This window comes from Cetorhinus maximus, chromosome 7, assembly GCF_964194155.1.
Source record: "Cetorhinus maximus chromosome 7, sCetMax3.hap1.1, whole genome shotgun sequence".
NCBI lineage: Eukaryota > Metazoa > Chordata > Chondrichthyes > Lamniformes > Cetorhinidae > Cetorhinus > Cetorhinus maximus.
In genome coordinates this window covers 42,661,331-42,675,058 of record NC_135885.1, presented here as the reverse complement: position 1 = coordinate 42,675,058, position 13,728 = coordinate 42,661,331, and the positions used below count along the sequence as shown (strand labels likewise).

The 13,728-nt window shown below is 42.2% G+C and overlaps 1 protein-coding gene across 2 annotated transcripts in view; it reads right to left on the bottom strand.

Moving 5' to 3' along the window:
* Window positions 1-13,728, bottom strand: part of usp12a (ubiquitin specific peptidase 12a) — a 47,014-nt gene that overhangs the window by 16,087 nt on the left and 17,199 nt on the right. Inside the window, exon 3 of one of the 2 annotated variants that reach the window (XM_078545389.1) lies at window positions 6,631-6,844. In XM_078545389.1, coding sequence (XP_078401515.1) covers window positions 6,631-6,844 — 214 coding nt within the window. Of the gene's footprint in view, window positions 1-1,682; window positions 1,715-6,630; window positions 6,845-13,728 lie in introns of those variants that run through there. The other variant, XM_078545390.1, reaches the window with a different exon arrangement.

The following is a 13,728-nucleotide window of genomic DNA, read 5'->3' as shown; positions in this document are numbered from 1 at the left end:
TTCCAGTCGATGAAGAGTTACCCAGCTTATTCGTACCTTCCTGCACTAGGTCCATTGCCCTGCAGGTCACAGCTCTTCAAATAGACATCTGAGTTATTTTTAAACCTGGTTAGAGTTTCTGCCTCTACTACCCTTTCAGGCAATGAGTTCCAAGTCCCTGCCACCTTCTGGTCAATAAATGCTTCATCTCCCTTCTAATTCTTCTACCAATTACTTTAAATCTTTGATTTTAGACCCCTTTGCTAAAGTTAGTAGCTCATCCCCATTTACTCGATCTAGGCCAGTCATAATTTTACACACCTCAATGAAGTCGTCCCTTTAGCCTTCTCTGATCCAACAAAAACAACCCCAGCCTATCTAATCTTTCCCATAGCTCAAATTTTCCAATCCTGGCAACATCCTCAAATTTCCTCCGTGCCCTCTCAGTGCAATCACGTCTTGCCTGCAATGCAGTGACCAGAGTGTATGCAGTATTCAAGTTGTGGTTTAACTAGTGTCGTATACAGTTCTAACATAATCTCCCTGCTCTTATATTCTATGCCTCAGCTAATAAAAGAAGCCATATGCCTTATTAACCACCTTTAAGGGTAAATGGGCATACACTCCAAGGGCTCTCTGTTCATCCACAATACTCAATAGCCTCCCATTTACTATGTATTGTCTTGCCTTCTTGCACCTCCCAGAATGTATTATTTCACATTCCTCTGGATTGAATTCCATTTTCCACTTCTACCCAACCAGACCGTCTATTTCTTCCTGCAGCTTTCATCCTCACTGTCAACTACCTGGCCATTGTTTGTATTATCTCAGAAAGGGGAGGTGCATTCTGGCTGCAGCAGATGAAGTGGCCAGGGAAAACAATCTGTAAGAAGGCCCAGTAATTGCACAACAGGGAAGAAAGTATTAGTCACAGTACTAGAGGCCTTGGTGCAGGAGGTGGACAGGAGGGGAATTGTTAACTATCCACAGAGGGCCAGGTGGCCCTCCAGACAAACTCAGAGAAGGCGATGGAAACAGAAGCCATTGTGGTCAATGCAAATAGCATTGCCCAGAGGGCCTAGACGCAGCGCTGCAAGAAGTTTAATGACCTCATGAGAATGGACAAAGTCAGTGACTTCATCTTCAAACGCCATATCCTTATAACCGAAACAGTAGCCTCACATATTGCTCAATTCACCAACTTTCCTTCACTCAACTACCAACAATGTCTAACAATCATGAGTCATACCTCACATTCATAGTTTCACCTCACCCTCCTGTTTAGCACTGTTGTAAGCCTCACACACTCAACGCAGGGCCTGTATACACAGCCAGCTATCCAAATGTAACAGGCATGTTACCCAAATATTGTGCACCACATTCGCTGACCAACTGCACTCTCTTTTGCAGAATATGTTGGCACATGATTGAAGGCAGCAGCAGCTAACCACCAAGGAACAGGCACTGATAGACATCTTTATCCCCAAGAAAAGGTGCTCTTCATCATTGGGGCCCACGAATGTGGCGATGGGCAGTGGCAGATTTGGAAAGATCAAAGATGACATTATGCTCATACCCAATCTTCATTCTCACATTCCACTTTCCCCTCATCCCACAATCACTTCGGATTTACAAGTTGCACATGGTGTAAGCATGCATCTCTTGTTTCCTGCCATCCCCCAGTCTCCTTACCCAAACCCTACCTTGTGCTTTTTTCCTTTCAGATCCCCAAGAATTGCCATCTTTTCTGGCAGTGGTGGAAGACTAAGAGATGGAAGAACAGGCAAACTGTGATGAAGAAACACCGTCACTCATTCTCATACCTGTAGCCACCAACTCAGATACTGACACTGCGCATTCTTTAGACAGCTGCTTAGAGATAAGATCTACATGTGATGAGGCTCAGAGCATGAGTGGCCTGCAACAAAAGCAGGGGGCAAGGGTACCACAGGTGCCAGCTCACTGGAGAGTGAGGTCGCTCGCGAGTTCTGCCGCAAAGGAATTAGTTGAGGACTTTGATGGGAAAGCCATAGAAGAGGGTTGGTGGGTATGCACACTGAACTGCTTGGTGTACTAGCAGGCCTGCCAAAACATCTTTGCTCAATGTCAAGGAGCATGGAAGAGGCTGGCACCAACTTGGCACAGGGCTTTGCGCAGACCTTGTTGCCCATCCTTTTCAGTCTGGCACTTGCGTCCAGCACAAGAACACTTGCGGACTCAGCATCAGATGGCAAATACCTCAATTTCCATTGCAGCACAAGCAGAAGACACCCAACATTTGAGTACTGCAGTGGAAGCTCAGAATGAAACCATGTAGGCTCAGCTTGTGCCATGCAAGTTCAGAATCATGTCATTAGAGCCAGCCCATGGGAGAGGCAGTGGCACAGTCTGTAAGAATGATCATATTTGTGCCCCTATCACTGTAACTTTGCTAAGGATCTTGCAGCTGTCCAACAGCCAGCTACCACAGGCTTCCCTCATCCATGCTTAGGTGGCGCAGACAGAAACCAGGCTGAGGTGAGCTGTGCAAGATTGTCTTGCAATGTCAACAGCCTTCCTTAAGCCATACTGCAGTCACTGGGCTAGCATTGTACAACAACACTACGACAGGAAAACACACACAGAAGACAGGCACTAAGGAAATGCACAAGGGTGATGAGTTGACTTTTGTATGGAATAAGTGGATGGTTTGATTTAGTTCCGAAGAAAGGTTAATTGTTTCTCTCCACAGACGCTGCCAGAGCTGCTGAGTACTTTTTATTTCAGATTTTCAGCATCCGCAGTATTTTGCTTTTGTATTGGCTTGATCTACAAATTTGGTTTGGAATATTTTGTGGTGGCTTTTATTTTAGCATTGTGGCCAAGGGGACCTGTGACAGTCAGTCACAGAAGAGCGGCAAGGTGTTGGACTGTTCAAGAGAATTGGGGCTGCATTCAGATAAGTTAATCATGGATAGCCCAGCAAGGAAGGGAATATGTTAGCTGCCTCCTCCATTCTTTCTGGTCTTCTTCCTCCGCTGTTCACCATATACCTGGTAGCAAGTCTGTGCCCCAATGATGGAAAGGTTGTGCAGCATGCAACAACAAATATTGACACATGCTCTGCCAAATACTGCAGAATTCCTCCAGAACAGTTCAGGCAGCGGAAGCACTGTTTAAGCACCCCAAAGATCTGCTCAATCATGTGGCAGCATTGCTTTCGTTATATGCAGGTTGCCCACATTTGCATCAGTTGCACACCAGAGTCATGAGCCAGCTGGTCAGCACAAAGCCTTTGTCACTCAGTAGCCAGGCTTGGCTACTTGGTTTGTCATGGTAGCTCAAATGCCAATGGTATATCAGACTACCACAGAATGAAGGCACTAAGATTGCTGTCAGAATACCAAGCACCAACCTGCATGACGCCGAGTTTGGTTGCACAGCAGCTGAGTATGGAGGATGTGAAATCCCTTCTGGTTACAGCACATCCCAGAATTGACATCAATGTACCCTCTAGGCCATACAGCAACACAAAGGTTCCCACAAAGGCCACTCACAAGTCAAAAAAAATTTTAAGGGTCTGCGCACTCAAACAAATCACCTGCACATCCAAAAAATTAGAGGGTACATTGATTTACATGCGGTAGCTGCAAAACAACAAATGCACCATGGTGTAGTCTGCAATCCTCGCGAAGCCACATGCTCTTTCACCTGCTTTGCTCAGGCAAGAGAGAATGAAATATATTCAGTTCTTTCCGCATACAGAGTCTCAGTGACCTCTCATATGCAACAGTGGATGAGGAACTAAGATGTCCCCTGCTCCAGCCTGGATGAGTCCGATGCATTAAAAGTTCATGGCCACAGTCACTTTCACAGTTATTGACAATGCCGACCTCACCCTGTTCCGAGGCTGATATTCTGGCTGCAACAGGTGGTAGATTTCAATGAGTACATTCCTAGTGAAGCAGAGATGTCTAACTCACTGTTGCTGTGAGGTTGCGGTAGATGAATATGGCCTCTTGTTGAGTGCCCTCCTCCCCATTTCCCTTCAAGTAGCTTGCCCTCCTCTATTACGCCTTTCCTCATTCTTCCTGTCATGTTGTAGGCCAAGTGAGTGTCTGTGAGCAAGTTGTTTGTCCAGGACCCTTGCAATCAGGACCAAAGCCTTCAGAACCTGCAATACGATTCCCAATCGAAATCACCAACTTGAACTATCACTACAAACTTCACACACTTCTACAAACTCAGTAGCAGCCAGCAGAAACCAATCAGCAACTAACCTGATCTCTTAGTAACGCTCATGAGAGGACTGGTGCGTGGAGGGTGGGTGGCGTGGGCAGGTGAGGGCAGCTGGGGGCAGTCCTTTCTGCAGCTGAACGCAACTTCAGCTGTGGTAGGTTAAAGGAGAGTGCTTGCTAGAGCCCTGATCTCAAAAAAAACATCAAATTGGCATCAAATCAGTATTACAACATTAACAACTTATATTTATAAAGTGCCTTTATTGTAATAAAATATTCCAAGGCACTTCACAGGAGCATTACAGTATAAAACAAAGTCTAACAGTAAGCCACATAAGGAGACATTAGGTCAGATGGCTAAAAGCTTGAACAAAAAGACAAAAAGTAATGTCTTAAAGGAGGAAAGCAAGGTATTGAGGCAGAGAGGTTTGGCAGTGGTGAGGTAATGAAGAGCTTGGGACCTAGGCAACTGAAGGTACGACCACCAATGGTAAAGCGCTGAAAATCGGGGATGCAACAGAGGCCAGAATTACAAGAATGCAGATATCTCAGAGGATTGAGGGGCTGAAGGAAATTACAGAGATAGGAGCAGCAAGGCCATGATGGGACTTGAAAACGTTAGCAAATAGAGACAGTTTAAGTAAGTGAGATTTGTATTTGTGGGTGTTAGGAATGAGTTCTAGCTTTAACGTTTGACTTGTGTTTCTGTATTCGTGTGTTAAGAAAGGTCAAATTGAATTTTAATTTCACTTTAAAAGGTGCTTGCAATTCTAATGAGTTTTACGACTGTAAGCTAAGTTAAGCAAATAAGTGTAGAAAAAAAAGTGCTGTTGCCCAGTAACAGGGGTCCAGAGAGGCAGGTCCCTCGCACAGAAGAGAAACAGTAGTTTGATTTTGGAAGCTGTTTGAATTCATTTGGTTTTGAAAGTAGCTGCCAGGAGATTCTGGAGCAAAGGAGACAGATAGCCAGTCCCAAGCTAAACAAAAGACCCCAAAATCCAGGGGAGTGGAACGAAGAAGTCCCAAGGCGACCTTCTAGTCAAAGGAAGGGCAGGAACCTGGAAAAGGTCATGTTAATGAAGTTAAGAGTGAGGGGCAGAGAGAAAGGCCACAAGCTTGAGATTTAAAAAGAGATAAAAGCTGCAGAAAGCATATTTAAAGCGAGAACAGCTTCCAGGAGGCAAGAAGGTCCAAAGAGATAATTGAAGGTCTGTAACTCTTTGCTATGAGCATGTGAAGTAGTGGTACTGTTGAAGGCTGAGTTGGTGAGAAAGAGTGCATGGAAGACAGCTTGAATGCATGTGGTGACCCTGGGAAGAGGAACATCAGAGGGAGAATTTGAAACCATGGAAGTGAATCCTTAAGGAAGGTGACTGAGAGAAAGCGTTGGTTTGGGAGAAGATTCCAAGGCAAGGTCTTGGAGAGTGGAAATTGGAAACCCTCCTGTGAAAGACAGAGTGCAGTGAGACTGGTTGGCTCACAGTGTGACAAGCATCTGGGGGGAGATGAGGAGAGGTCCACAGCATCTGGTTGAGGTGGCATCTGTCACTAGGTTTCAGAGTGTGGTGTGTCTGACTACAGGATGCCTATTGGTTTACATGGACTGTATACTTACTGTGAACATTAAAGTACAAGATAACTTTGTAACTTGTGTTATCCTTACAAAACTGCATATATCTGTAAAAGGTATAGTTGTGGGTGAAGGAGTATTGCAATACAGTTAATCTTTTCTTGTTGAATAAATATTTTATTCTTTTGTTAAAAGTTTATCAGTTGACTCCTGTGACTCTATTCAGTAGCTACTTTCCAAGTATCTGAACAAACAAATTAAAAGTTAAGATCTATCCAGCTGGGTTCCACTCTGGGATCAGGCTAGTCCAGGGGTAACCTCAACTGGGATCATAACAAAAACAAGGGTGAGAGTATACCCTGATTGATATCACAATCTTCCTAATCTGCATAATTCTGTGACATGCATCTGCACCTTTGCTAAAGACCTGTGCAAGTTGGCATCCAGCTCAGCCTGCAACAATGTATATGCAGTGCAAACACAATTCTGGAACAAGAATGGCACCTGTAGCACAAAAATTATACAAAGATAGTCAAAATGTTTTACCATTAAAAAATTACAGTACTAGTATTATTCAATGTTCAGATAATCTGTAAATGCTGTGATCGATTTTCCAACTATTGCATCATTCAAATAATAAAATCTAGCCAGGATACTACAGCAAGGTAAAAACGGTCAAATTGTTGGTTTTCTCCATGTTGATTTCCCCAACATTTAACTATTTTACAATGATCAACCATCACCACTCATTTTGTTAGTAACCAAGTGTCAGCATGTAAAATCAGAGGTGTTGTCAGACTGATTATATCCTGACATTTATTCACAAATTAGACTGACCTTGCCTCCCTTGTATAAGAATCTTACCATTTTCTTTCCGCAGTCTTGTTATAAACTTTTTGGGAGGTATTACACCAACTTTCTTCTTTTGTGTAGCTATATTGTGGAAGAGATCTGCCAAGCACGTGAGTAGGTTTTCCTTTCTCCTGGGTTGATTCTTGTAGGCTAGAACTTTCTCTCGAAATGGACGGCAAAAATAAAGTGCTTGAAGGACTGAATTACAGTAGCAGGTATTCCCAAACTAATAGCACAAGAGAGGACAAACAAGCTGAAATCAGTCACAAGATAAAGTCAAAAACAGTTCAGAAAAATATAACTCTTTACGCAAAGATAAAAGCAAAATACTGCGGATGCTGGAAATCTGAACAAAAAACAAAAATACCTGGAAAAACTCAGCAGGTCTGACAGCATCTGCGGAGAGGAATACAGCTGACGTTTTGAGTCTGTATGACTCTTCATCAGAACTAAGGAAATAGAGAAATGAGGTGAAATATAAGCTGGTAGAGGGGGGTGGGACAGGTAGAGCTGGATAGGGGGGCCAGTGATAGGTGGAGGCAAAGAAGAGATTGCCAAAGATGTCATAGACAAAAGGACAAAGGGATGTTGACGGTGGTATCACCGCCGTCAAACACCCCTTTGTCCTTTTGTTTATGACATCTTTGGCAATCTCTTCTTTGCCTCCACCTATCACTGGCCCCACTATCCAGCTCTACCTGTCCCACCCCCTCTACCAACTTACATTTCACTTAATTTCTCTATTTCCTTAGTTCTGATGAAGAGTCATACGGACTCGAAACGTCAACTGTATTCCTCTCCGCAGATGCTGTCAGACCTGCTAAGTTTTTCCAAGTATTTTTGTAACTCTTCACACAGTTGTATGAATAAATGATTGGAACTTAGTGTTAGAATCATATATCTCAAGACTGAATTTTTCTTTTACAAAATGAAGGGCCATAGCATGATCAGGACATTTGGATGCTAATCTGGGATTTTTTTTTTTTTAAAAGTTCACCTTGAAACTGTCAGCAAACAGGCTTCTTCCAAGAAATCACCTGACCTTTATGGTACTGGAAGAAGATCTGTTTGGAACTGCAAAGAATTTAATTGATGAAAAGTTGGAAGACAAAAAGGCAATCACATGGCAGAGGCAAACCTGAAGTTTGAACCTGTGGTTTTGCTTTCAGTCCTGTTGGGGAACAAGCTGAGGAAGGAAGGCTACCCTGGTTGGCTGCCCCTTTCTATCTTGCCTAAAATGGTGTGTGGCTATCAACCCTGCAGCTAGAGAACATTCATCTTAGTGTAACTAGTCTGAAGTTGGACCTGCACAGCTGAGGTAATTGGTGAGAAATTCCAGACATCCACCGGCACACAACGGAACAACAGGTCGACAGCGTTGAGACACTTTTATTTTATAATGCCCATCCGCCAAAGCCCATCTTTGCAGAGAGACTATCCATTTGTCCTTTGTTTGTCCGTGTGCTCTTTAGGAAGAGATAGATAGTTATACTTCCCAAATACAGTTGTGTGTTAACCAGTACTTGCAACTTGTTAAAAGAAGTTTTGTTTCAAAATAAATTATCATTCTGAGTTTTTGAAAGAAGCCTGGTCAGAGTCTCTTTTCATCTGATATAAAAGCAAAGAACTGCGGATGCTGGAAATCAAAAACAGAAACAGAAATACCTGGAAAAACTCAGCAGGTCTGGCAACTGTGCTCTTCTCCGCCGATGCTGCCAGACCTGCTGAGTTTTTCCAGGTATTTCTGTTTCTGTTCTCTTTTCATCTGGATACTGGAGGTATAGGTACACATTTGGCCATTTTGGTGAGAAAATTAAACATTTAATTTAATGGTACAGCCTGCAGAGTAGTGGGGCTTGATCATTCGCGCACTCCTCCCATCCCAGTCATAACATTAGCCCTTCAGAAGTGATGCCAATTTTAATATTTACTTCTATCTAATGTTAACCAAAATGTTATCTTGCAGTTCTTATATTTTCCAACCCAGGTAGCATTACAGTACAAAAGTTACTTTGTGCTTTACAAAAATTATAAAGAGAAAGTTGCATATTACTATGTGTACGTACATAAAAAAATGAATCAAATTGTTCTTCAATTTTGGAAGTTTCAGGGTTTTAAAATATTAAGACATTGAGCCATAATTTCCTGAATCTAACACACAGGAATTAGTTATAATGCAGGTTTCAAAACAGTTTTTTTTAAAAACTGATAAATTTTAACATTGCTAGCAACCTCAAGAAATCTCAACGATGCTGATATAAAAACAGAAAATGCTGGAAAAACTCAGCCAGTCTGACAGCATCAGTGGAGAGAGAAACAGAGTTAACGTTTCAATTCTGTATGACTCTTCTTCAGTACTGCTCTTCCCTCTGACAGCTCTGAAGAAGTCATACGGACTCGGAACATTAACTCTGTTTCTCTCTCCATAGATGCTGCCAGACCTGAGTTTTTCCAGCATTTTCTATTTTCATTTCAGATTTCCAGCATCCGCAATGTTTTGCTTTTATAAATTATGCTGATGTCTGGTGACCTTAGGTCTGCACTCAAATGCTTGCATGGAAATCTACACCAACACACAATTTGTGTAAACCCAAGAATCTTGGCATGAGTTATTCTTTGCATGGGAGTGGAGCTTTGTAAATGAAGGCAGAGTATTTTGGTAGTTGTATCTTGGAGGCAGCGTAAATGATTGTGGATATTTATTTCATCTAGATCATTTTGGCATAAAACTGGTGCAAATCAATTTTATGTAAATTTCCTCCAAACAAATGGTGCAACTTCACTCTTACACCATAGTTATGTAGAATCTTTGCAGGAATTTCCTGGTCATTCAGTACAACTATTGATTTTCCAAACTGGAGCCAATTAAAATCAAAATCAGCTCTACAGGTAAATATTATGCACTCATCATAAACCACTTGGCCCGTTTTAGGGGAAAAATGACTAAATGTTTGCATAGTTCCCATTTCACTGTTACAGTACAATGTGGATACTCTAACATGTAAGCCAGTGATGGCCTTTTCCAGTGCTTCTGTTCCTCTTCATTGATCAATTGAACTGATAAGTTTAGAGACTGACCACGAGGTTCTGTCCCTCCACCAATCCTAGTCTCCAGAATGCTTGTGATATTTTAGTAAACAATGACTGTGGGGTTATAAAGAATACAGAAAGGCAAACTGGATTTGGATTTCCAGAAGGCATTTGGTATGGTGTGTCATCAAAGGTTATTGTGGAAAATAAAAGCTCATGGTGTAGGAAGTAACGCATTAGCATGCACAGAAGATTGGCTGGCTGGCAGAAAACAGGGTATGCACAAATGGGTCTTTGTCTGATTGGCAGGATGTGACAAGTGGAGTCCCACAGGAGTCCATGCTAGAGCCTCAACCTTTTACAATTTGCATCAATGACTTAGATGAGGTCAGCAAAGGCATGGTGGCTAAATTTGCAGATGGCACAAATACAGATAGGAAAGTATGTTGTGAAGAAGACATAAGGAGTTTGCAGACGGATATAGATAGGGTGAGCAAGTAAGCAAAAATTTGGCAGATGGAGTACAATGTGGGAAAATGTAAAGTTGTTCACTTTGGCAGGAAGAATAAAAAAAGCACAGTATTACTTAAACGGAGAACAACTGCAGAATTCCAAGATGCAGAGGGATCTAGATGTTCAAGTGCATGAGTCACAAAAAGTTAGTATGCAGGTACAGCAGGTAATCAAGGCTAATGGAATGCTATCCTTTATTACGAGAGGAATTGAACATAAATGTAAGGATGTTATGCTTCAGTTATACAGGGCATTGGTGAGACCGCATCTCGAATACTGTATGCAGTTTTGGTCTCCTTATTTAACGAAGGATGTAAATGCATTGCAGGCAGTTCAGAGGTGGTGTACTAGATTGATACCTGGAATAAGTGGGTTGTCTTATGAGGATAGGTTGGACAGGCTGAGCTGGTTTCCACTGGAATTTTGAAGAATGAGGGATGACTTGATTGAAGTATATAAAGATTCTGATGGTCTTGCCAAGGTCGACTCGGAAAGGATGCTTCCTCTTATGGGGGAGTTCAAAACTAGGGGTCGCCCTTATAGGACAGAGATGAGGAGAATTTTGTTTTTTTCTGAGGGTTGTGCAACTTTGGAACTCTCTGCCTCAGAAAGCAGTGGAAGAGGGGTCACTGAATATTACTAGGGCAGAGGTAGATTGATTCCCTTGACTAACGAGGATCTAAGGTTATCGGGGGTAGATGGGAATATGGAATTCGAAACACAAACAAATCAGCCATGATCTTATTGAATGTCGGAGCAGGCTCAAGGGGCCGAATGGCCTACTTCTGCTCGTATGTAACTGTTTTTAGCGCTGATTCGCCCACGAATAGTCGTTGGTGAAAATCTCTTTTAGATGTCTATTAAGAACCTTAAGCAAATGCTTGAGTAGCTGATTCTCAACTTTGTTCCTACATACACACAATGTGAAAGTGCACTAAAATATAATTAACACTCATATGGCTATCTTACTCAGACCAACTACAAGATTGGATGCAGTGAAAATTGCCATTCCATTCAAGTGGGGCCAGTGAAGAGGAATGTGGTACTGATAGGAGACAGTATAGTCAGGGGGATAGATACTGTTCTCTGCAGCCACAACTGGGAGCTCTGCAGGTTGTATTGCCTGCCCAGAACCAGGATGAAGGACATCTCCTCGCGGCGGGAGAGGAACTTGAAACGGGATGGTGAGGTTTCAGTTGTCGTGGTCCATATGGGAATCAACAACTTAGGTAGAACCAGGAATTATGTTCTGTTGAGAATATTTGAGGAGTTAGGGCCTAAATTAGAAAGCAGAACATCAAAGGTAATCATCTCTGGACTGTTACCTGGGCCATATGCAAATTGGAATAGGGTCAAGCAGATTAGAGAATTAAACACATGACTCAAAGAATGGTGTGGGAAGAAGGAGTTTCAAATTCATGGGGCTTTGATTCATGAGGCACTGGTATCAGTACTCAGGGAAGAGTGAGCTAATCTGTTGGGAGAGTCTCTGCTTGAAAACCAGGTTGGGATCAGTGTTCTGGCCAATTGTATAACTAGGGCTATGGACAGAGCTTTAAACTAACAGGGAGGAGGGTTCGAGTGGAGTGAAATTTAGAAATTCAAAGAGAAAGGTCGCGGTATCAGGACATTTTAGCAAAGTGGATAAAGACAGGAAGAGTGGGACAGGAAGATACAGAGAGTTTAACAAAAATTATACATCAATGAATGTCATTGGAGGGAATAGAAGTTAAAAAATACAGTAGCAAGTCTGAATATTGGGAATGTTTTAGAAACCAGCAGAGGGCCACCAAAAAGTTGATAAAAAGGGAAAAAATATGATATGAGTGTAAACTACCCAGAAATATAAAAACAGATTGTAAGAGCTTTTATAAGTGTATAAAAAGGAAGAGTGTAGCTAAAGTAAACATTGGCCCCTTAGAAGCAGACAGGAGAAATCATCATGGAAGATGAGAGAATGGCAGAGGCATTCAACAAATATTGTGTGTCTGTCTTCACAGTAAAAGAAACAAGTTTCATACCAGAAATAGACAGTAACCTAGGGGCTAAAAGAGTGAGGAAATTAATTAAATTAATATCAGCAGAAAAAAGTATTGGCGAAATTTAAGGGACTAAAATCCAAAAAATCTCTGGGACCTGATAGCCTACACTCTCAGATTCTGAAAAAGATAGCTGCAGAGATGGTGGATGCGCTAGCTATGATTTTCCAAATTCCTTAAGATTCGGGAATGGTCCCATTAGATTGGAAGTTGGCAAATGTTACACTGTTTTTCAAGAAAGTAGGGAGAGAGAAAACAGGCCAGTTAGCCTAAAATCAAATGCTGGGGTCTATTATTAAGGAAGTGTTAACATTGTACTTAGAAAAGCATTCTGTGATTAGAACAAGTCAACATGATTTTATTAAAGGGAAATTTAGAGTTGAGTATGTAACTAGTCAGGTAGATAAAGGGGAACCTAGATTTCCAAAAGGCCACACAAAAGGTTAATAGACAAACAAAGGCTAAAGAGGTGGGGTGATATTTTAGCATGGATAGAAGATTGGTTAACAGATAGAAAGCAGAGAGTGGGTATAAATGGAGCTTTTTCCAAGTTGGCAGGCAGTGAATAGTAGAGTGCTGAATAGCCTCAGCTATTTAATGACTTAGATGAAGAGACAGAGAGTAATGTACCAAAGTTTGCTGATGATACTAAACTAGGTGGAAAGGTAAGCTGTTGGGAAGAGACAGAGAGGCTACAAAGAGATATAGACAAGTTAAGTGAGTGAGCAACAAGATGGCAGATGGAGTATAATGTAGGGAAGTGTGAAGTTAGTCACTTTGGTTTTAAGAATAGAAAAGCAGAATGTTTTTTAAAAGATGTGAAACTTGTAAGTGTTGATGTTCAAAGAGACCTGGTGTGCTCGTACAAGGAACACAGAAAGCTAGCACGCAGGTGCAGCAAGCAATTAAGGAAGGAAAATGGCATAACAAAAACAGAAATACCTGGAAAAACTCAGCAGGTCTGGCAGCATCAGCGGAGAAAAGCAAAGTTGACGTTTCGAGTCCTCATGACCCTTCAACAGAACTGAGGCAAATGGCATGTTGGCCTTTATTGCGAGGGGACTGGAGTACAGGAATAAAGAAGACTTGTACAATTGTGCAGGGTTTTGGTGAGACTCGCTTCCAGAATACCGTGTAGTTTTAGTCTTCACATTCAAGAAAGGATATAAAATTAAATTATACAAAATTAACAGAGACCGTGTCTTCAACGCAAGTGTCCTCGACTCCATCCCGCAGCATGCTACCCACCACCACCTCAGCACAACCCCAACCCAGTACAAGGTGGAAAAGGTCATTCAACAGCTAAAGAGCAACAGGGCATCAGGAGTAGATGGAATCCCCGCTGAAGCACTAAAGCACGGCAGAGAAGGACTATTGGTGCAAATACATGGCTTCATCTCCCTTATCTGGAAGGAGGAGAGCATGCCAGGAGGAGATCTCAAAGACGCTGTAATCGTGACCATCTTCAAGAAAGGTGACAAGTCTGACTGCAGTAACTAAAGACGACTCTCTCTGCTGCCAGCCACAG